The following is a 23076-nucleotide window of genomic DNA, read 5'->3' as shown; positions in this document are numbered from 1 at the left end:
CCCCAAATCCGCAAATATGCAATCTAATACACGAACACAAAGCCAGACCCAGAAATTTTGATGGCAATGTTAAGAGATTTTACCTATAACCCACACGATTAGGAAGAGTACATCAAACTTAAAGTACCTGTTGATCATGTCATCCAACTTTGCCAGATCTGTGTGTGGAAATGCGGGCTCCTCATCTTCAAGTTGGGGTGGGGCATCCCCTTGACCCTGCTCATCAGGAGGGGTAGCTGGGGAATTCTCATTGGAAGAATCAGGTGAAGAAGTCTGAATTAAAAACATTTCAATGATTTAAATTAAATACTGTATGCACAATATTCATCCTACTTCTCAGATGCTATAGTAGACGTACATCATTTACTCTTGGCTTCCTTTTTTCCCCTTTAAATTTCATTTGAATTTTGAAAGCAAACAGAGAATGTCAATAAAATGTAAAAAAAAAAAAAATCTTTAAAAAAAATCATACCACCACAAAATATGACTATTTAAGGCTTTTAGAATTTAACTAAAATTATTTATTAGTCCAATTAAATATTTTATTTAGTATTCAAGTAGTCTAAAAACAAAGCTAGTTTCCTGGAATATGGAAAAAGGTGTCATCTGAAACAAAGTTGGTCCATGATTTTGTTGTTAGTGGACCAACTTTCTATTTCTCATTGAAAAGGCCAAAATCAGGGCTTTGGGAATTCTGTGCATGAAAGAGTGTCTTAGCGAAAAGGAGGGATGCTCTTTGTGCAAGTAGAAGGTCTTTAAAAGATGCATGAAAGAATGGAGGTGGTCTGTCCACAATGATGGAAGTGTAGGGAGATCAGGTGTCTCATTTCAAGATGGACGATGTCATTGGGAGTGAGGAGCATGCATGTTGAGTGTCAAGTGTAGCGAACAGCTAGCAGAAACAGAGCCAACTGCAAGGCTGAGGCAATAAATCACCTCATGTATTTATGACAAAATAAGGCAACTGCCAATACACACAAAATCTGTTTGTATTACAAACTCTGATTGTTCAATATAAATCTGCCCCCTAGTTTATCTTGTGACTTTCTGAAAGGTTCCCCCACTTCTAAATTTATCGAGTGTAAGATTACAGAAAGCAATTCATAGTCTGAAGACTCAGCTATACACGCCTTGCTCGATATATTCCACATGGGCTCCACAAGTCAGGAGCCTCCCTGAAGGGGAATGTTGATTTGGTGCATGGCAGCTAGATTGTACTGAATCCAGCCAAGATAGCTGGCTCATACTGAAACAAGATTGAATCATCAATGGTTGCTGGCAAGCACTGCCACTATGAATTCTATGCCCTGGGTGCGTTTTCCTGGTTGTGTGGATCACAGATAGTTGATAAGACAAATTACACAGGGAGTACACATGTCTTCCACTGATCATGAAGAACCACATGCTAAAGATTTCTATTTATATAACCTGTTTGGTGTTGGTTATACCCCTGCTCTCTCTTGTGGGAATCTGGTACCTGCCACCCAAGCCTTGATTTTCTTTTAACATGACTATTGTTATTCCATCATCTACAGTTTGCCAGCTGCAGGAAACAATTTCTTTACTTGTCCAAAATGCAGCAACATGTTTACTTGCTGAAGTGAGCACATATGAACTTAACATTACCTCCCTTCCTTCTTACAGCAGTTGCCAATAAATTACAAACCACCAATATTAAGCATGATTTAAATCAAGCAGGAACCTTGATTTAAATCTACTTTAGTTATACTCCTAAAAAGAGATCAATTCTAACTGGTTGGTACTACCATTTAATCATGCTGATTTGCAAATAAACAAAGCCTTTACACTGAATTTGGTACTTATTTTTGCTACCCAGGATGACATTTATTTAAGCAAATTTATTTAAGCAATTATATCACTCAACATATTTATTCATAATCTTAATTTTTATATTTTTTCAGTATGTTAGAAAATGATGAGGGATGCATTTCTTTATTTACTAGATAACTTTTTTATTCCAAATTCATCATGTCAAAATGCATTTGGATGGAAACTGACATTCAATTAAAAACAAATGGAAACAGCACTTTCAAATTGTTTTTATTAGTTAAATAAAACTAACTTAAATGTGCTGACACAAAAATTATCATCAAATCATGTTTTTTTAGTTAAAACTGATTTATTAAACAAAAGTATTAACTGTACTTAGTGAGTTGATTTCTCCTCAGAGCATTCTGTGCCAAAAAAACTAAATTCTGTGCACAATATTTTAAAATTATGCAAATTTTATTTGTCAAATAAATGTGGAGGCTCCAGCATGGCACTGGGGAGCAGAGGCCACTGACTGCACAGAGGTGGGAGATCACTGTGCAGCTCCCCACCGGGACATGGACTCAGCGGTGAGGCTTCACCCGACACCGACACAGCACAAGGACCGAGCCTGCCCCAGAAATCCCTCAGGATCCTGTCCCTCTGCACCAGGTGTGGGCAGGCAGGCTCAGCAAGGCAGGATCCAAGTGTGGAGGGGCTTAGTGTGGGGGGACCCAGGGGTGGGTTGAGACGGTTCTGGGTGGGGCAATCTGGGTGCCAGCAGCTCAGTGGGGGATCCAGGTGCAGGGGGTGGGAGAAGAGTGTCTGGATGTACAGGGGTATGTTGAAGGTTTCTGGGTGCAACAGTGATGGGACTCTGCAGGAGGATCCAGGTGAAGGTGGTTGGGGCTCAGCAGGGAGGGCTCAATGTGTGGGGATAGAGCTTGGCAGAGGGGTCTAAGAAACTCTGGGGGGAGGGTCCAGATGCTGGGGGAGTGGGGATCAGTGTGGTGGGGATCTGGGTGGCTCACCAGGATGGTCCAGGTGCAGGGGGAGTGGGGCTCATCAGGAGAGTGGGTGGGTTGAGTACGGGTGAGGTTCGGCAGGAGGGTCTAGGTATGAGGGGTCTGGCTGCACTGGGTTTGGGCAGATGGGGGAGCAGCTCCCTGTACAGGGATCCCTCCCCCTGCAGCTGAGGAGCGATGGGTGCAGGAAGCACGGGGGATGGGTGGGGGGGGGGGGAAAGGAGGAGGAAGGAGAGGAGAGGAGTTGGCAGAGCTTCCTGCAGCTGGGGGAGAAATCTGGGAGTGGCTCTCACCCAGCCCCAGATGCCATGCAGGGGAAAAGGAAGTCCCATCCTCCCCAGATTTTTATCCAACCTGCTTTTCTGACACTGAAAAGTATTAAACAGTTGAAAGACCAGGCTTGGTTGATATCCTTCCCAAGAACTGTAGTCCTCTTCAAACTGCCTCTTGGTTCCATCACTTGCACTCTTAATTAAATGCCTAAGTATGGACTGAGGGACCTAATTTCAGGCATAAATGTTTTAATAACTTAAAATGTAATTAGCATATTTTTACACTCCACTGCAGTTTTCCTTTGACTCAGGGTTTCTTAACTCTTGCGCAATTACAATTTCAACTTTAATACAGCATGAATGTAGTTTCATATAGTCTCTTTTCTTAGATCAGAGTTTAGTCTTCCAATAATGCCAATAGAAAAGTAAATTTAAAATTAATTCAATCAACAAAAAATATGGTAAAGATTTCATTACTTCAAATTTGAACTAGGCAGTGGTCCTTTATTTAAAATATTTGTATTTCTGTAGTACGCATAGGCCTCCATCAGAATCAGGGTCCTGTAAATTAGGGTTGCCACTTTTGGTTGGACATATTCCTGGGGGTTTCATCATATGATAATCTTTAATTCCTGGAGATACCAGAACAATTCTGGAGGGTTGGCAACCCCAGTTGCTGCACTGAACACGCTACATAAAAATAAGACAGTCCCTGCTCCAAAGAGCTTTCAATCTAAAGAAAGGACAATATAGCAGAAGGTGCAGAAACATAAGAGGAAGTGAAAGAACAATCAATGCTTTCTTTCTTGTGTAACTTGGATCACTGAAATTAAAAGAATTTGTAAGATCACTTTTTTTTTTTTTAATATTTGCTGCTAACTTTTTGCATTTCCACGAAGCAGAGCCAATCAGTGGAATAATTTCACTCTGATTTTCATGCACTAGAACAACACTACAATGTTTGGGTTGCAAATACTTCAGGGATGTTTTCAAACCAGTAACTAATGTAAATGAAAGTAATTTTAACATTTCTATTTGTTTTGAAAAAAGTCATTACACAAAAACCTAAGTTGTCTGGGCATAAACTTTCTGAATCTCACATTAATGTCCCTCAGCATTCTAAACCCCATTTTATTATTTAACTTACAGTACTTAGAATCTTAGCCATGTTAAGTTGCAACCTTCAATTCCCTTCACTATTTGGCATGGTGAAAGCCAAAGTCAGCCCATGTGTTAACAACTTCAATTCTGACACAAGAGAGAGATTTTAGTTTAAAATGCTTTCAGCCACCTATATCCACTTGACCAGCAACACAGGAAGCCCTCCTCGCTATTCCTGAATTTTAGACCCTGATTTATCTTCTCCGCCACACTCAAATCTACTTCTCACTTGTACTATTTAAACTGTCATCAGAAATGTTGAATAATGAAACTCCAGGTTGGACAAAGATACCTTTGCTAAAGAAAAATTCTGTATCATTTACATTTGTGCTATTTTTATTCCCCACAATTGGGCATTAAAAGTCTAACAAGTATGTTCAGTAGCATATGTTTCTATACATTGACCTATTAATTTGCTCCAAGTGGCAGATGACCACATCTATAGGTGACAAGATAATTCAAACTTGATGCAATCCTTGGTCACTATGGTGAGATTACTATCGAAGATGCCAGTTATGAAGGTGGATTTTGACCTGGATTTCTCTTCACTAAGAACACTTCATATTCACAGCTGTTTTGTAGTCAGATCATTTTTACTTACTAGTGACATGGGTCAGATTGAAACCAAATTAGAAGCGACTCTCCCTTGCCTTGTCTACTCCAACCTCTCTTTTCCTAAAATTTCCTATCATTCTTACTATCAGAGCAACTCTATTGGTAGAAACAACAGTGGGGAAATACGAAGAAAAAAAATCTAAAGAAGACAAGGCCATACTCATTACCAATGCGTGAATCACTGAAGATCCATCTGCCCTAAATTATTCATCAAAGGAACATTGTCAACTTAAATTTGGAGCAAAATTTAATGTTTGCAAAAAAGCTTTAATGCAGCAGTAACCGACTTTTCCACACTGTTTTTAAAGATTCCAGTGAAAAAAGTTCTGAAATTTGTTATAGTTGTTTGAAACTCTGAAAAGGGGGAAGTTATATAACTGACCCTTACTACTCTGAGAAAGACATTTTTCAGGTAAACAGGGATCATTTTTTTCTATTCTCCATCTTAAGATCAACAGGTCTGCTGACAGTGGGGATTTTTATAGCAGTGTACATTCAAGGAGGGCAGAATTACATTAAACTATATACTGGATTTAAACCAATTATCTGATATGAGAGGACTACAACATGAAGCCCTCTCTTACCACAGGCAACTCTGGCAGATATCTGGACCCTCAGCTTGTAAATCCTACAGAAGGTGTGAAATGCCAATGCTTTTAAACTTACAGCATTTGGAAATGGACCATTCTGATTCAGTATACTTGAAGCGTTCAATCTGTTTAAGATGACAGGTAAGTTAACAAAATGGGTCCAAGTCTTGCAGAACTGCTTAATGAAAGGAATATAAATAGACCCAGGGTATGCTAGAGTTTCTTTCAGACAGTTTCTGCAAGAAAGACAGGAGAACTATTACCTGTGACCTACAAAAGATGAAGCTGATCTCCAGAATAAAGCTTAGGACATTCCTATGTGTTACTTTACCCAAACAAAAGGTACAGCACTGCTCTTCTATGCAGAGGGCCCCCAATTCTGAAACCATTCTGGTGGATGTATCAGCCATTAAGGCATCAGTTTTAGTGAATGAAAACAGGTATCTCTCTTCCTCAGGAGAGGGGAGGGGAGGAAAGGGTCAAAAAGGTGTCTCAGAGTGCTGAGTATCAAGCTGACATCACAAAATCTGAGGTAGGTGAATCAGACATGGCTCTGAGGAAGCATCTGACATCCTGGTATGCAGATTTCTTGCCCAAAGTAAAGACACTTGGAAGGGCAGCTTACTTCATCACTGTGGTATTTTATCTAAAGGCAGCACCTTCTGCAGTACAGGCTCTCCTATCACCATACTGAGGCAGTTGTTCAGCAGTGACTCACCTACAGACTTCCAACAAAGTACAAACTAGGCCTGACCCTGCTTCAACGGGTCATAAAATCATACCCTAAGGAGATTTTGAAAGAATTACCTGAAAAAAAGTAATATTGAATGCTGCAGAACTACTATTGTCTTTCTAGACAGCTTTACTAACAGCGTTAGCCTCATACCTGATTCTGTTGGAGGGGCGGCTGAGACTGTCCATCAGGAGCCTGGCCCTGGCTATCATTCCCTCCTACTGGAGAGCCACGGGTCGTGGCTGTCATACTCGACACAGGGCAGATCTTTGCAATTTTGTCTGCTTATGTAGTTGTCGTGAGAGAAGAAATTATAGTCCGCTTAATAAAGTTGAAGTACCAGCATAGGTCTGCCTTAAAAAGCTCCAACTCAAGAACAAGCCATCTTGCAGAGACCATTGCATAACCTGAAAGAAATAAAAAATATTAGAAGCATACAAACTTATTTTAAGTCCACATTCAGGAAGAAACAAAAGTATCAAGTCAAATACAACTTTATTAAAGTAAGAAAACTTACTCCTTGCCAGTGAGTATAACTAAACATTTACTCATTCTTGACCAAAGACAACACTTCTAATAGTCTAACTATTGTATGCTACATGTAATGCTATACGAGGATTAGCATCAAGACTATTCAGAAACTGAAATCTGGACACAAAAGTAACTTCAACCAACTCTCCAAACCACCAGTAAGGGATCCAGTAGTTCTTTAATATTTGCCTATTCCAAATATGCTGATATGTTACAATAATATTCTTTATTTGAAGTTATTTTCTATAATTTGCTGCTTATTGCATGCTTTTTACTTATGCTTCTTTTTAACTGCAAATAAACCTCCAATTTCTGCATTTTTACTATTTTATACTGTTCTTTACCTTTCTGATTAGCCATACTACTCATTCATCTATTACGCAGCAGCAAAAAGTTAATTGTAGCCTTGACAACTGTATTTTAAAATTCTTTCCAGCTTTCTACTATTGATTACCTAAGCTGTACTGTTGAATACCAGCCATCTTATTTAACTCATTCTATATGCACTCATTCTGAATTTCTAGAGTTAAAGCTTACTAAAGGGGTTGATTTGGGCCAAATGGAGAGTCTTCAAAATCTGAACCAGTGTAAACTGATGCAGGGATGGCTCTCTGAATCTGCAAATACCCTGAAATAGCTGAGAGGTCTGAACTGCCCATATGCTATGTGGATTCCATGGAAGGGTTTATTAGATCTATTACTGAGTTATTTTGCTCTTGGGTTCTGTTTACTTGTGTATTTATACTAAAAGACTGTCAAATATGTCCTAAGCTCTGAATGGGCACTCATATTGTAGAGTACTAAAAAATAGAAATATTCACCTCTACAGCATGTTAAATGAAGTCTAATATGATAGTTTAAATATAAATATTTCACTGTTGATCAAAGCTCATAGCAAAGAGGGATGAACATACTATGAAGATAGGCACAAACTATGAGTAGTAGAGCTGGTCAGGCATTTGTCAACTATATATTTGTGTCAGAAAATGCTGATTTGTCAAAACCAAAGCTTCTGGCAGAAAAGTGTTGGTTTCAGGGAGAAAGAAACCACCCCAGAATACCTAATGCCCCAACGGTGAGGGACTCCCCCAGTATGTGGAAAACATCCGTTCAAATCCCTGAGCTGCCTGATTCAGACCAGGGACTTGAGCCTGGGCCTCCAACATTCCAGGTGAGTGCCCTAATCACTGGGCTAGAGAGTTTCCATCAGTGACTCTGGCCTAATGTGATCTAGTTATACAGTAGAACAGCTCCACCAGGAGAGAGAAAAAAAGAGGTGGAGACAACAGTTCAAGTCCCTGGTCTGAAACCGTCAGTGCAGGGATTTGAACCAGTGTCTCCAAAATCCCATCAAGCTATCAGCTATTCCGAGGTGGGGGAATCTCACTCTCTTTTTCACAAAGAATTTCAATAAGTCTCAGTTTTGTTCCACGCTGAAATGGAAACTCAGGTTGAAAATTCAATTTTTCACAAAACAAATGTTTTCCAGCCCATTCTAATTATGAGTGGAGTCCCACTTTGGCATATCGTTTTGGTATGGCAAATGGGCAGAACTTCGTGTACAGCTCATGGGACAGGACTCTTAATTTTTCTAATTGCACCCTTGTGGTTTCCAGATCACACCAGATAGAGTGTTTTGGATACTACACGCACTACCAAAAATGGGTCCCTGAACAGAGTCAAGGGACAGCACCTTTTTCTTTCCAGCTGGAAGACAGGAAATAGAGCTCCACTGTCCTCACACTCTGCTTCTGAAAAGGAATGGAACTTCACTATCTTTCCTCTCCTTAGCTTTCTGGACTTAACGGAACCACAACATAACCTTGACTACCTGAATGACAACATGGTACGATGATGATTTTCTGAACAAAATTAAGGGAATTTTCAATGTAATCGACACTGGAGACAATCCTTTATCAGACAGTTTTTGATAAACTAAGCTGCATAAGAAACAAGTGTATTTATTTTAGTATAAGAGATACATACATGAAGTATAATATTTCAATGTGTTTAAGGTTAAGGAAAGTATGCTTTTTTCCTCTCTCTCTCTCTCTAAATATTGTGGATTTCTTGAGCACCTTTCACCCAAGATTCTCAAGCCTGGTTTATACTTAAATTTTAGGCAACATAGCTATGCCAGTCAGGAATGTGAAAAAAACCAACAGCCTTGAAAGAAAGTTACGCCCACCTAACCCCCAGTATGGATTTATTTCTGTCAATGGAACAATGTTTCTGTTGACCTAGCTACGATCACTTTGGGAGGTGGTGTTCCTGCACCAACAGATACCCTTCCATTAATGTAGAAATCTCATGGGGACTACAACTATGCAGAAGCTCATCTCAAGTAACCACCATATCTTTTTTGAGAAGCCTCTGCGTATTATCACTTGTGGGAGTTTAAAGCGAGCAATACAACCCTTAGGAAAGGGAACTAAAGAATTCTCGATAAACAAGGACAGAAGTTTTGTCAGCAGAACTGACAAAACAGGCAACAGCTCTGGATAGCTGGGTATACTTAAAGGGGCAATGAAAACTCCCCGACACCGCTGACTATATACCTCTTTGGTGTCATGTCAGAAATTGAACATTTGAATTTGGTCAGCAGGAGAAAGCCTTAGAGGTCAAATAGCTTTCAGCTTCAGTATATCGATGTGGAGCATTATTCACTGAAAAGTTCACAAACCTTGAAAAGGATACGATCAAGGGGAGTTTCTCAGTCTACTATTGAAAATGTTACCGCACTTGACAATGGAGGGGAGAAGAGAACTAGGTGATAGGCATGTCTGTTTGTCCTTTGTTTTTCCGCATTAAAGCACAAGCGTCTTGAGTCACAACGCCTAGGGCCCTATGAAATCCACATTAAAGAGAACACAGACGGAATCAAAACACAGAATCCAGTGCTGTAAAAAAACAAAAAATCCATGGCCGGAGGAGCTCTGTTCCCTCACCCACTCAAGGTGGGATCCAGGGACAAGGTTCACTATACCCCAATGTCTGGTATTGTAAAGGGCGTTACAGTGAGGGTGTACTGTATATGTGTTTTCGCCCTCTTCCTCAAAAAGCCAGCCAGAAAGTGAAGCTGGGTTTCTTTTCTTAAGTCCAAAGATGACAGGCACACCATGATGGTCTCCCCTGATGTAATACACACAAGATGGAATAGCTGGTTTCAGGCAATGAAATCATGCAGAGCACACTGATCTCTACCAGGACTTTTTTGAAAAAGAGAAGTCATCAGCACAGGCTGTGACAAACCTTTAGACATTACCTAGCAGTCAGGAGAAATCAGACTTGCTGAGACTTAAGACAGCTTTCATATCTGAAGCTTGTCCCAAACTGATAACAGCACCAACCATCTTTGAGGATACCCACTGCCCTACAGCTGCCTTTGCTTTCAATATTATGGAAGACCTGAGGTCAGTCTTGATTTCTGAAACAGCCAAAACCTGTGGGTTTGGTGAAGAAACATCCAAGAGGATGACTTCTCCATTAAAAAAAAAAAAAAAAAAAAAAAGAGAAATACCCTGGACAATCTACATGAAACTTATCAGCTTTCTTTTACCAAATTCTCCAAACACTGCGATGTCCATACAGCAAAAAACATGTATCATCTGATCCATTTGTTTGATCCCTGGCAATCGTTAGACATGCAAAACATTTATCAGTACAGCCATACGCCATCTCTTGCCCACCGCTCACCAGAACTGTGTGAGCAATGGTTCGTGTTTCTGTGCAGCACTCAGAATGAGCCCAACCCAGATCCACTGGATCTCTGGCGCTTACTGGAAAATAAGAATGTAAGAACAGAAGAACCACCATACTGGGTCAGACCAAAAGTCCATCTACCCTAGTATCCTGTCTTCCGACAGTGGCCAATGCCAGCTGCCCCAAATGGAATGAACTGAACAGGTAATCATCAAGTGATCCATCATCCCGTTGCCCATTCCCAGCTTCTGGCAAACAGAGGCTAGGGACACCATCCCTGCCCATTCTGGCTAATGGCCTCTGATGGACCTATCCTCCAAACTTTTCTTCTTCTTTTTTAAATATTATAAAGGGACGAGTGCCTAAAGTAGCAGACAGTGCCCTATCTTACATCTTCTTTCCTGTCAGATTTTTAGACACAGAGAGAAGCTTTAGTAAATATGAAAATCTACTTACAGACAAGAGGGAATCACTTTGAGGATAATGCTAAAAGGATAACCATAAATGTACCACAATGGAGATTTCTGCCAGAGATAGCAAAAATATTTAAGTTTGTCAATTTGTAATACTATTCAGCAATAAACTGTTGGTTTGATAGTCTGAATTTAATCAATCAAATTTGAAATTACGTTAAACATTCCTTCCGAATATAGGAAGTTTGAAAGTTAGACTTTAATTTAAAATGGCAACAATGACTGCTGCAAAGATGAACTATTTTATGTTTAGTGCATGTTTTTGTTTTTTAATTATTCAAATATGAATTCAGTTACATTGACACTTTAAGAGACTCTTACTTCCGTGGACTTCTTGTATTACTGTTTGGTCATACTACCAAGAGCTACTTTAAAAAGCTATTTAAAATGTGTTACTTTTACATATACTGTATATCTGCAGGATGTTTTGTTTAAATTGTAGGGTTTTTTTTAAATCAGTTTTTCCCCATTGCAATCCAATTCTGAACATTTTCATGAATTTATAGTAAGGCTACTTAATTTTGATTAAAAAAACAAAGACTTTTTTTTTTAAAAGGAAAAAACAAAATCGGAAAATAATAAATCCACCATAATAAAACAGATTTCATAGGGCCCGAAATGTCACAAGTGTTCACAATCCAAGACAGAGGTTGTATACCCATAGCAGCCACACAGAGGCCTAAAATATAGCATGATGAAAGACTGCACCCAGGTGCAGTAGGAACCTGTCCTCCAGCAGGGAAGTTTGCTGGTTTAGGCCCCATTAGGGATCCAGTGACCCCAACCCTTTCATGTAGGGATTAAAATGAACCATGTTTTGTTTATACAACGTTCCAAGAACGGAAAGGTGCACATACTCCTGCGAGCCAAAATCTAGACACAAATTAATGCCCTAGCGTCTCAAAAATTATGATATTCAATCATTTGGTGAAAACTGGTAGTGCTAGAAGAATGCCAAAGTACAGAATACTATGTTATTTGGTAGATGTCTTCCATTATACTAGCCAGAGCTATATTAAATGAGAGAGATCAAAACATGAAAGTAGGCATCTTTCAAAACTGTACCATCAAGTGTGCGGACTGAAACTGCAATTTACAAATTGCAACGCAACTGAATGGGCAAGACCCCATAGGTAAAACGAATACTTCTGGCTGGGTGCAAGTCAATAAGCACTGTGTGTGGAACCTCAATGGGAAAGGCATTCTCTTGTATCAATTCTCTGAGGGATTACATTTCTGAGCAGTAGCAAGCCACATGTTAAGAAATCATGATCAGCAGTGCTTGCTAGTTGGCTAAGGAATAAACCTTACACACCAATAAGTCTTTATTCTTAGATGTAAATCCATGGGTTCCTAGACTAGTGTTTCTTCCCATAAGCCCATGTTTGGCTGAATTTAAAAATGCTCAAGGAACTGAAACAGACTGTCTGCCACCAAGAAGTTGTAAATAATCAAAGCTAGAGCTGCTGAGACTCCCTCAAATACAAAGCATGACTGCGCCACTGAATCCAAGGGGGTGCTTGGCAAAAATTTCTAACACCAAGGCGGGGCTCAGTATCACAGGAACAGCACTGACCAATTCCACACTCTGGGAGGGTGCTACAGACTACAGCTGCCCACTCCATATCAGAGTCACTCCAGAATTGGACTCCAAAAAGTGCTGCTCTTAGTTTAGTACTGGAAGCAAGTTGCAGCAGCTAGTCAGTAATCCAGAGGGGGGGGCCTGAACCAATGAACTACAACGGAGATAGATGGAGTATATATTGCATAGGACATGAGTGAAGTAAATGCTGGTCTAGCATAAAACACCAAACTGCAGTCTACCCCAAGAGAATGAGTAAGAAAACCACAAAATCTCCACACAGATCTCAATGTCCATCCAGAGTCATGTTAAGGAGCCGCTCTTTGCAATGATTGATCCTAAGCACCAGACTCGGTCAACCAACATGGACCTACGGATTTCCATGCCACTTAGGGATTCCAGCTCTGTTGTCTATGCTCAGTCTAAGCAGAGAGATCTGGGCACCATCGCCTCTTTGGCAAGCTCGCTTCATAGGCAAACATGCTTGCTTCTTGGCACTGGACTCAACTGATCCAGAGGAGCTCTAGACATATAATGCTGCTTATGTCAGACACAGAGCTATTTTGAAAGCGCTTCATAACTGATGACATTAGACCACAGCACTATGAGTTGATCCAGATGAATCCAGAGAACCTTGGTGCTGCTTATGTCAGCAACACAACTAGTTTTAGCTCTCCAGAGACAACTGTTTCAGGTCCTTGAAATCAAACTCTGACTGCAGTACAGTCTATATCTGAAACTCTTGTTTTATCTAACATTTCCAAGTCAGAATTGTTGATTTAAACAATCTGAGTCTTGTACGTTATTGCTATATTTAATAACTGTTAGACAATGTGCCATTACCTTCGTAGCTTTCAGTATCATAGGGTAAGATGTTCTTTTTCCATTCCATGAAATCACAATATAAAGAAGTGGACCAGACAGTGCTCCATATTGTCAAGTGGAAGACCAGATTTCAATTCCCATTCCTGGGTCTGGCTCACACGACAGACAATGGGACAGAACGGCTGAAAAGGAAGCACATTCAAAGATTGAAAGGGATGAGTGCCTCACCTCTTTAAACAGAAAGTCCTCAGGCAAATGGAAGAACAGACTTCCTTCAAAACCTATATATTCCTCAGTCGAGAAGATGGTAGTTACAATGTAGGATCTAGGGGGTTGTTAAAGCAACAGATAGCCTTAATGATCCTTAAGATACTGGTTAACAGAAGGAGAAGGGAAAAACTGCATCCTCAACTACACAGACGTCTTAATTCTACTGTGGCATTATGGTGACATCAGCATGCCTTAGTACACGGCAAAATGTACACAAATTACATGTTAATAAATTGTTTTTCCAACCCACAAAGCAGAGGAAAGAATGCAAAACTACAAGATCCCGTGTAGAAATCTATAGAAAGTAGGGGGTTATGCACTTTGACTATTCCTATTCTGAGTCTGCACCTATTCTGAGTTTCCACCTATAATGTGGGTGAAAGCCTGAGATTCGGTTGTTCTAAAATTGAGACTGAAAAAAAGTTGGAGTTGCTGTGTTTAGGTGGTAATAGAAGAGAGAAATTAGACCTTGGTCACATATCTGAGAGTAAAACAAACTGAAGTTTGCAAGCTGGAAACAAGCAACTGATGTTAGGCAAGTTTGGCAAAGAAGACAGTGGGAAAATGTGTACTACAACTTAAACAATGAGCTTCCTAAAAGTGTTTAGAATCACTCCTACTAGAATGGCCTTAAAATTGTTAAAAGATTTTTGAAATTTATGATTGTGCTTTCTACCTATTCTGAAGACCCTTTCTTGTCTACTCCTAGACTTTCATTACCAAATGTGTGTGACAATGGAAAGAAATTGAAGAGATTTCTCCTCACCTGGGGCAAAATTTATAGCAAGTGACAACCTCAAAATAAAATTTAAAAAAAAAAAAAAAAAAAAAATCAAAGGTAAGAGTACGGCACATATACATTTCAAACTGAGGACGACTTAATCACATGCCTGATAAACAATACAATACCATGCTTTCATTTTGTGTTTTTCAGATCTACTAAAGGACAGCATCCCACAGAAGTATTCTTGGCAATATAACTGGTTGGAAAATTTTGAGAGGTTCAGAAGTCTGACAAAAATATGGGAGGGAAAAAAATCTGACATTTTTCATTGTTTTCCCCCTACTTTCCAATCAGCTGTACTTGACAATCCAGGATAGATTAGGGTCTTGTACCTTCCCATTGTCAAATCATGTCCATATAGAGGAAGTAGCCTAAAAAGTCAGTTAACAGTTTACCTACTATACTGGCTTCTTGTATGTATTGCTTAACAAAACATTAAAAAGTGTGACCTTTTAAGTATCCCAGAAAGACACAAAAAGATGAGTGTATTGTACTTACCTCCTTTCTACTTCTGGGCACTATCTGCATTTCAATCATTAAGACAACATCCCATGACAAACAAGGACAAAAATTGCTTAGACTTTTTATTAAAAAGTTTTGATTGACTCTGTTGCATCTTTGGCAGATAAATCTAAGATCTGTCAATAACAATTACAGTAATTCCTTGCTTAAGGTTGTAGTTATGTTCCTGAAAAATGCTACTTTAAGCGAAACAATGTTAAACTAATCCAATTTCCCCATAAGAATTAATGTAAATGGAGAGGTTAGGTTCCAGGGAACCTTTTTTCCCAAGACAAAAGACATGTGTGTATATATATATACACACACACGGGGGTGCGGGTGGGTTAGGCAATGCAATACTGTACACAGCAATGATGATTGTGAAGCTTGGTTGAGATGGTGGAGTCAGAGTGGGATATTTCCCAGGGAATGCCTTACTGCTAAATGAACTAACACTCGGCTGAGCCTTCAAGGGTTAATACATTGTTGATAATGTAGCCTCACACTCTACAAGGCAGCACAAATGGAGGGAGGAGATAACAGACGCATGGCAGTGGCTGCAAACATTCCCTGCGGAAACTGAATGTGATGATGATCCCATGCTATCCCACTGGAGCGCACCACTTCCTCCACTTTCCAAAGTGCGGGGGGGGGGGGGGGGGGGTGTTGTGTGTGTATGTGTGTATATATATACACACATATATATACACACACACACACACATATATATATATACACACACACACATATATATACACACACACACACACACACACGTGTGTGTGTGTCAGACGCACATTGCCCTTTTAAAGTATGCCGACCCCACTCTAAGTACACTGCCTTTTTCAGCAGATCAGCAAGTTGAGACAGCAGCTGCTGCCAGCAAGCTCCCTCCGTCCTGAGACCTGCCGTGTGCCCCCTTGCTCTGTGGAGATGGGGTACAAGAGCACGTGGAGGGGGACACCCTGATGACAGCACTCCTCTTCCCCCTGCACAGCTAGCAGGAGGCTCCCGGGAGCAGCTCCAAGGCAGAGGGCAGGAGCAGCACACAGCAGTAGGGGGAGGGAAACCTGAACTGCCTGGCAATTGATAGCCTGCTGGGTGGCTGCCGCACAGGGAAGTTAGGGGAGCTGATGGGGGGCTGCCAGCCCACTCTGGTTCCAAGCCCCCACCAGCTAGCTCCAACGGGTTGTTCTTCCTGCAAGCAGTGGACAAAGCAGGCAGCTGCCAACTTATAAGGGAGCATTGTGCAACTTTAAACGAGCATGTTCTCTAATAGATCAGTGACGTAACAATGAAACAACATTAACCGGGACAACAAGTGAGGAGTTACTGTACATCCAAGGTACCACTGATGTTTTTGCTTGGCTATTATGTTATTTTATTGCAAATGTTTTGCATTTTGTTCAAAACTGGTCATAAGAACCTTAGACTGTTCATTTTAAAGTTGACTAAAATTTAATGCCTTTTCATCACCTGTAACTCACTCCCCAAAACCTCCCCTCCTCCTTTCTCCACTTCTCTCTCCTCACAGCATCTTGTCAGTTTTCTCTTGGAAGAAACTGGCAGAACGCAATATAATCTTCACCCTCTCCTCAGCTTGCCTTCCCTTTCCCCCTTCTCTCCACATCACAAAGTTTCTTGTCTGCTCGCCTCCCCTAACCCTTCCATTTGCCTCAGTAAACCCATTCCATCTCCTGATCTCCCTCATGCCTGCTCTCATCCCCTCCCTCCCTCTTCTCCTTATCACACTCCCTTCTGGCTCTTTCCCATCACAACACAATCATGCTTCCATCTTAAAAAACCCACCCTTATCCTACTTGCCTCTCCAGTTACAACCCCTTCTTCCTTTCATATCTAAGCTCACTGAACATGCTCTTTACAATAGCTGTCAACAGTTCCTCTCCTTTAGTTCTATCCTAGATGCTCTACACTCTGGATTCTGCCCCTGGCACTCCACTGAAATTGTTCTCGTCAAAGTCTCTACTGACCTCTTCCTAGTTCAGTGGTCCCCAAACTTTTCACAGCTGTTCCTGCCCTTACCCCTGTTGGGAGCACCCCTACAAGAGTGGGGCTGTGGCTCTGGGGGAGGGGAGGGGAGCTGCATGGACAAGGGTAAGAAGGCCAAGGCTGGGGCCTCAGCTGGGGGCCGGGCTGGGGCAGCAGCCAGGTGGTGTTCCCTCCTCATCCCCCGTGGGGGCTGGCACAGGCCGTGGCTCCCCGAAAATTCCTCCATATCCCCCTAGGGGGGCATGCCCCACAGTTTTGGGACCACTGTCCTTAACTAAACTCAGAACCAGTACTCCATCCTCATCCTCCTTGACCTGTCAGCTGCTGCTGACAATCATGCTCCTCTTGAAATCTTGCCCTCCCTTGGTTTCTCTGTTCTCTCATGGTTCTCCTCCTACCGCTCTAATTGCTCCTTCACTGTCTCTTTCAGAGTATCCCCTTCTCCCACCCTCCAACTTTCTGTGGAGGTCATAGAGTTTAAGACCAGAAGGGACCATCAGATGATCTAATCTGACCTCCTCAGATATATCAGAGGCCACCAACACCACTCAGCACCTGCACACTAAACCACAACAAGCGAAATTAGATGAAAGTATTACTGATCACAGGAGACTGAACTATTATTGTGCTATAGGCAGAGACTACGAGGGACTGTGGTGCACCAAAGGCTGAGGGCCCTGCAATGGCCGGGAACTGATTAAGGGAGATATACCCACATGTTCCCAGCAAGTGACCCGCACCACAAGCTGCAGAGAAAGGCAAACTCCACCAGCAAGGTCATGCCAATCTGGCCTCAGGGAAAATTCCTTCCTGAACCCACATACAGTGATCAGTTAGACCTTGAGCATATGAGCAAAAGTCAGCCAGCCAAACACCTGAGACACAGAAAGCGGGATGCCATCTTAGAGTTTCCACAAGTCTCTGTCTGCAGTCCCCATCTCTTCTCCCTATGCACCTTATTGCTGGATAATCTCATCTACAAACACAAATTAAACTTCCACCTTTATGCTGATGACTTACAGATCTACCTCTCTACTCCAGACCTGTCTCCTTCTGTCTAAACTAAAACCTGACATCTCCTTGTGGATGTCTATCCATCACCTAAAGATAAAAATAGTTAAAAGAATGCTCCTAATTTTCCACAATAACTTCCACAAGGCCTCCCAACTACCTCCTATCGCTCGCTCTCTCTCACTGTGGATACCACCATCATCAGAAATACCCGAAAAGCAGGAAGCCTGCCAAACAATCAGGGGGGCCAAAGGATGATTAGGAGTACTCAAGGAAGATAAGGCCATTGCAGAGAAGCTAAATGAATTCTTTGCATCTGTCTTCACTGCAGAGGGTGTGAGGGAGATTGCCATACCTGAGCCATTCTTTTTAGGTGACAAATCTGAGCAACTGTCTCAGATTGATGCATCAATAGAGATGGTTTGGGAACAAATTGATAATAATAAATCATGAGGACCAGATGGTACTCACCCAAGAATTCTGAAGGAACTCATGAAATCGCAGAACTACCAACTGTGGTATATAACCCATTGCATAAATCAGACACTGTACTAGACGACTGCAGGATAGCCAATGTAATGCTGATTTTTTTAAAAAGGCCCCAGAGGCAATCCTGATAATTACAGGCCAGCAAGCCTAACTTCAGTACTATGCAAACTGGTTGAAACTATAGTAAATAACAGAATTATCAGGCAACACAGATGAACAGGATATGCTGGGGAAGAGTCAACACTGCTTTTGTAAAGGGAAATGATGCCTCACCATTCTATTAGAATTATTTGAGGGTGTCAGCAAGCCCGTGGATAAGGGTGATCCAGTTGATATAGTGTACTTGGACTGTCACAGAGCCTTTGATAAAATCCCACGCTGAAGACCCTTAAGCAAACTAAGCAAACATGGGATAGGAGGTAAGGTCTTTATAGATCAGTAACTGGCTAAAAGACAGGAAATAAAGTGTGGTATTTACCTCTTTCCATTGTAAAAACTAAGGGTCCCCCAAGGATCTGTACTGACAATGTGTTGTTCAGTATATTCATAAATTATATGGAAAAAGGTGGTAAACAGTGCGGTGGAAAAGTTTGCAGATAAAAATTTTATGAACACACAGGTTAAGAAAAGTGTCTATACATCTGGGCATAGTGCTTACATTATCCACAAATACAAAAAGTTTGTTTTAAAAGTCATAAGATACATATATACAGAGAGAGAGAGAGCGCATAATCAGCAATAACCTAAATTTAGGTAAATAAATGTAATTAAATTAGCCAAGATAGTTAAGTCCAAGATAGCTAAGATCACCGTAAAAAGTTACAAAGGAATCTCACTAAACTGGGTGATTGGACAACAAAATGGCAGATGAAATACAATATTGATAAGCACAAAACAATGCACACTGGAAAACAATCCCAATTACGCATACAAAATAATAGGGTCTAAATTAGCTGCCATCACTAAAGAAAGATCTTGCAGTAATTGTGGATAGTTCTCTGAAAAAAACCGCTCAACATGCAGCAGCAGTCAGAAGAGCTAACAATGTTCAGGAACTTTTAGGACAGGGATAGATAAGAAAACAAAAAATATAATGCCTCTATATAAATCTATCGTACACTCACACCTCAAATACTGCTTGCAGTTCTGGGCACCGTACCTCAAACTGGAAAAGGTATAGAGAAGGAGAACAAAAATTATTAGGGGTTTGGCATAGCTTCCATATGAGGAGAGATTAAAAAGACTGGGACAGTTCATCTTATAAAAAAACCTAAGGGAGGATGTGATCGAGGTCTATAAACTCATGAATGGTGTGGAGAAAGTGAATAGGGAAGTGTTATTTACCCCTTCACATAACAAGAACTAGGGTCACCCAATGAAATTAATAAGCAGCAGGTTTAAAACAAATGAGGAAGTGCTTCTTTCCACGACACACAGTCAACCTATAGAACTCATTGCCAGGGGATGTTGTGAAGGCCAAGAGTATAACTGGGTTCAAAAAAAGATCTAGACAAATTTATGGAGAAGAGGTTCATCAATGATTATTAGCCAAGATGGTCCAGGGATGCCACCCCATGCATCGGGTGTTCCTAAACTTCTGACTGCCGGAAGCTGGGACTGGACAACAGAGAATGTGTGTCACTCAATAAATGCCCTCATCTGTTCATTCCCTCTGAAGCATCTGGCACTGACCACTGTTGGAAGACAGGATACTGACCTAGACCAGGGGTCTCAAACACGCGGCTTGCAGAGTTATCTGCTGCAGCCCGCCAAGCTCCCTGCGCCCCCCCGAAGTTATTTCCTGCAGCCGCCAAGCTCCCTTCACCCACTGCCCCCTCCCACTCCAGTGCGCCGCATCCCCGCTTGTCTGCCTACCTCCAGGCACTTCCCGCCGCCAAACAGCTGTTTGGCAGCACTTAGCGCTTTCCAGGAGGAAGGGGGGAGGAGGCGGAGAAGAAGCGGGGCAGGGGCGTGGATTTGGGGAAGGGATTGGAATATGGGCGGGAAGAGGAGGGGCCTCATGGAAGGGGTGGAGTGGGGGCAGGAGCAGCGGGGGGGGGGGGGTTAGTGATGCAGCCCTCAGGCCAATATACTAGTCCTCATGGGGCCCTGGTGGCGATTTGAGTTAGAGATCCCTAAGCTACACAGACCATTGGTCTGATCCCGCCTGTCACTCAAGTCTAACCTGGGCATCATCTTCAGCTTGAACCTCTCCAAGTCCTCACATCCAGGCTATATTTAAGTCTTGCCAATTATTTTCTGCATTGTATCTTTAAGAGATGACCTTTCTTATCCACACAGCTAAAACAATCAGAACTCACATCTCAATTACTGTAACATCCTTCTTGCTGGGCTTGACAAACACAATCTTGCGCCACTCATATCCTTTCAAAATGCTGCTGCAAAGACCATCTCTCAGCCCATCACTCTGGCAATGCTGTTCCTCTTCAAATCCCTCTGCTGGTTTCCCCTTCTCTATCACTTCCAACATGAGCTGATGATCTTCACTTTCGAGACCCTTCAAGGTCTATCCCCTCCCTAACATCTCATTCGCTATTGAGATGTTGCCTGTTGTATCCATTTGGCCATAATGCCAGCCTCCATCACCCGCTTCTTAAAATTTTCCAACCAACAACTTCATGTTTTCTCCCATGCTTCCCTTTACACTTGGGAGAAGCTCCTTGTAAACATCCACAAAGCTACCTCATTATTCACCTTGAAAACCCTCAAAACTTTGCTGTGATACTTACAAAAAACAGTTAGGCAGTATGCTCAACACACCAGCAGCCTATCATACTGACCAATATGGTTTCACTGTTTCCTTGTATTCAGTCATCTGTCAATCAATCTGTTGCCTTTTGTTTTAGATTGTAAGCTCTTTGGGGCAGAGAGTGTCTTTTTGTTTTGTGTTTGTACAGCACCTACCACAGTGGGTTCTGGTCCATGACTAAAGCTCCTAGGCACTACAGTTATTTATAACACTAATAAAAATGAACACATTTTGATAAATCCATAAAAATGCTGGATGACTATTTAAAGGTGAAATACAAAAGTTAGTTTCCTTAAACATTCCTGAATAAACCGGAGGGGACCTCAGACTCTAGAAAAAAATTAAACCTTTTTCAATGACATCCATCTCCCCACCCACGTATAGTTCTGCAGAATCACCTAATAGTAGGGATTTCACCAAGTTCTGTGTTTTATTTCCCACACACACCTCTTTTGCAAGTCCACTTATTCATCACTTCAGGAAAGTGACTGTCCCACTGGATGGAGACACCCCAGCATGGACTAAATCAACACCAGTAATGTCACTGATCATTAACAGAGCATGGAATCTCCTTTTGTGGCTGTAGGAAATTGCACTTTTCAAAACAAGGCTCCCAAACTACCTTAATTCTGTCCCGAGATGTCAGCCTATCATCTTCCCTTCTTTACATGTAGAGTATCAAAACTGTGCATCACAGAACACGGATTTTATCATTTATTTCATACACACATCTGATACTGGATGTACTGCTTTGTTCCACACTAACCTTTGCTTCCTTTAGTAAGAGCTAAACTTCATGATCGGGGTATACAAGGTTCATATGTGGAGACATGCTACCTCTCTGCCTGACACTTAGCCAACTGGATGGCAAACTGAATTATTGGGCTCAATCCTGTAAGGTGCTGATCACTTCCTACTAAGAGGCATGTCCTCAGCATCTGGCAGGATTGGACCCTTAACAATGAGGAATGACTGCCTTCATGTTGCTATCCTTCTATTAAGTAATTTGTAAAATTGTGTATGTTATGAATGACTGTAAAAGAAGACACTAAGCAGTGCAACCATTATTCAATTAAGATTAAGGCATCCTATCTGTGTGGTCACAAAAACTTATGGATAGACAATACGAGTTCCTAATTCTCAGATCCAAATTAAAGCCACCTGAATGCCTTGCTTAAGTGCAACCATAACTATTTGTTGAGTTTAAGGGATTTTTTTTTGTTTGTTTATAATCTCAGGTTCTTCTAAGGTAAAGTGCAGTCAAACTATTGATATGCATCTGGTACTTTCACTTCATAAATTTGCATAGTTTGTGTGGGAAATTCTTTAGTTTTAGGTTGGACTTTTTCCAGTCTGGTCCTAAGGCCTGCTGGAGAGAAACCCTGTTCCTATAAACCCTAGCATGTCTACAAAAGGGACAGGCCTAATCCAGCATTGTTAATCAGGTCTGGTTTTAGGATGGAGGTGCCAAACCCTCTGTGATCCATAGGAGAAGTAGGGCAGTTCTTCCCCTACACCCTAGTCCTGCAAGCCCCATTTCTCTCTTAGCTGAAGACCTTAGGAGGAGACTGTCAGTCCTTTGCACATAATGAAGTTGGCAGGAAAGGTAGAGCTAGAGCATTCCCTACCCCACATTGATAAGCCCAGAGATGGGATTACATTTTGAGGTCTGCCTTTATGAAGAAAGGGGCCAAAAACATTTTTTTTTTTTTTTTAAAGCAGCACTCTTAGGTCTTCAGTAATCTGTTTAACATTTTACACTATGCTTGCAGGAGTCTACATTCCACAGACAGGTTACTAATTTACAAATTAGCTAACTTTTGAAATTACACATTAGCAAACTACATTTTGGTTAGGGATCAGATTCCAAAAATGGCACTGGGGCATTATTCTGAGCTCCACCCATTAACCACTACACACAGTAGATTTTGCAGATGTTTAAAATGTAACCATGCACACTCT

At 41.3% G+C, this 23076-nt stretch overlaps 1 protein-coding gene across 11 annotated transcripts in view; it reads right to left on the bottom strand.

The window, feature by feature from the left end:
* USP9X (ubiquitin specific peptidase 9 X-linked) overlaps positions 1-23076 on the bottom strand; it is a 197599-nt gene that overhangs the window by 153762 nt on the left and 20761 nt on the right. For 8 of the 11 annotated variants that reach the window (XM_037902604.2, XM_037902576.2, XM_043538097.1 and 5 more), the window contains exons 2-3: positions 6320-6573; positions 128-273 (exon numbers count right to left, since the gene is read on the bottom strand). In XM_037902604.2, coding sequence (XP_037758532.1) covers positions 128-273; positions 6320-6415 — 242 coding nt within the window. In that variant the 5' untranslated portion in view covers positions 6416-6573. Of the gene's footprint in view, positions 1-127; positions 274-6319; positions 6574-13297; positions 13462-23076 lie in introns of all 11 variants that reach the window. The other 3 variants (XM_037902569.2, XM_043538096.1, XM_043538098.1) reach the window with 1 other exon arrangement.

Source organism: Chelonia mydas, chromosome 1 (genome assembly GCF_015237465.2).
Source record: "Chelonia mydas isolate rCheMyd1 chromosome 1, rCheMyd1.pri.v2, whole genome shotgun sequence".
Classification (NCBI taxonomy): Eukaryota; Metazoa; Chordata; order Testudines; family Cheloniidae; genus Chelonia; species Chelonia mydas.
This window is presented reverse-complemented; position numbering and strand designations above follow the sequence as displayed.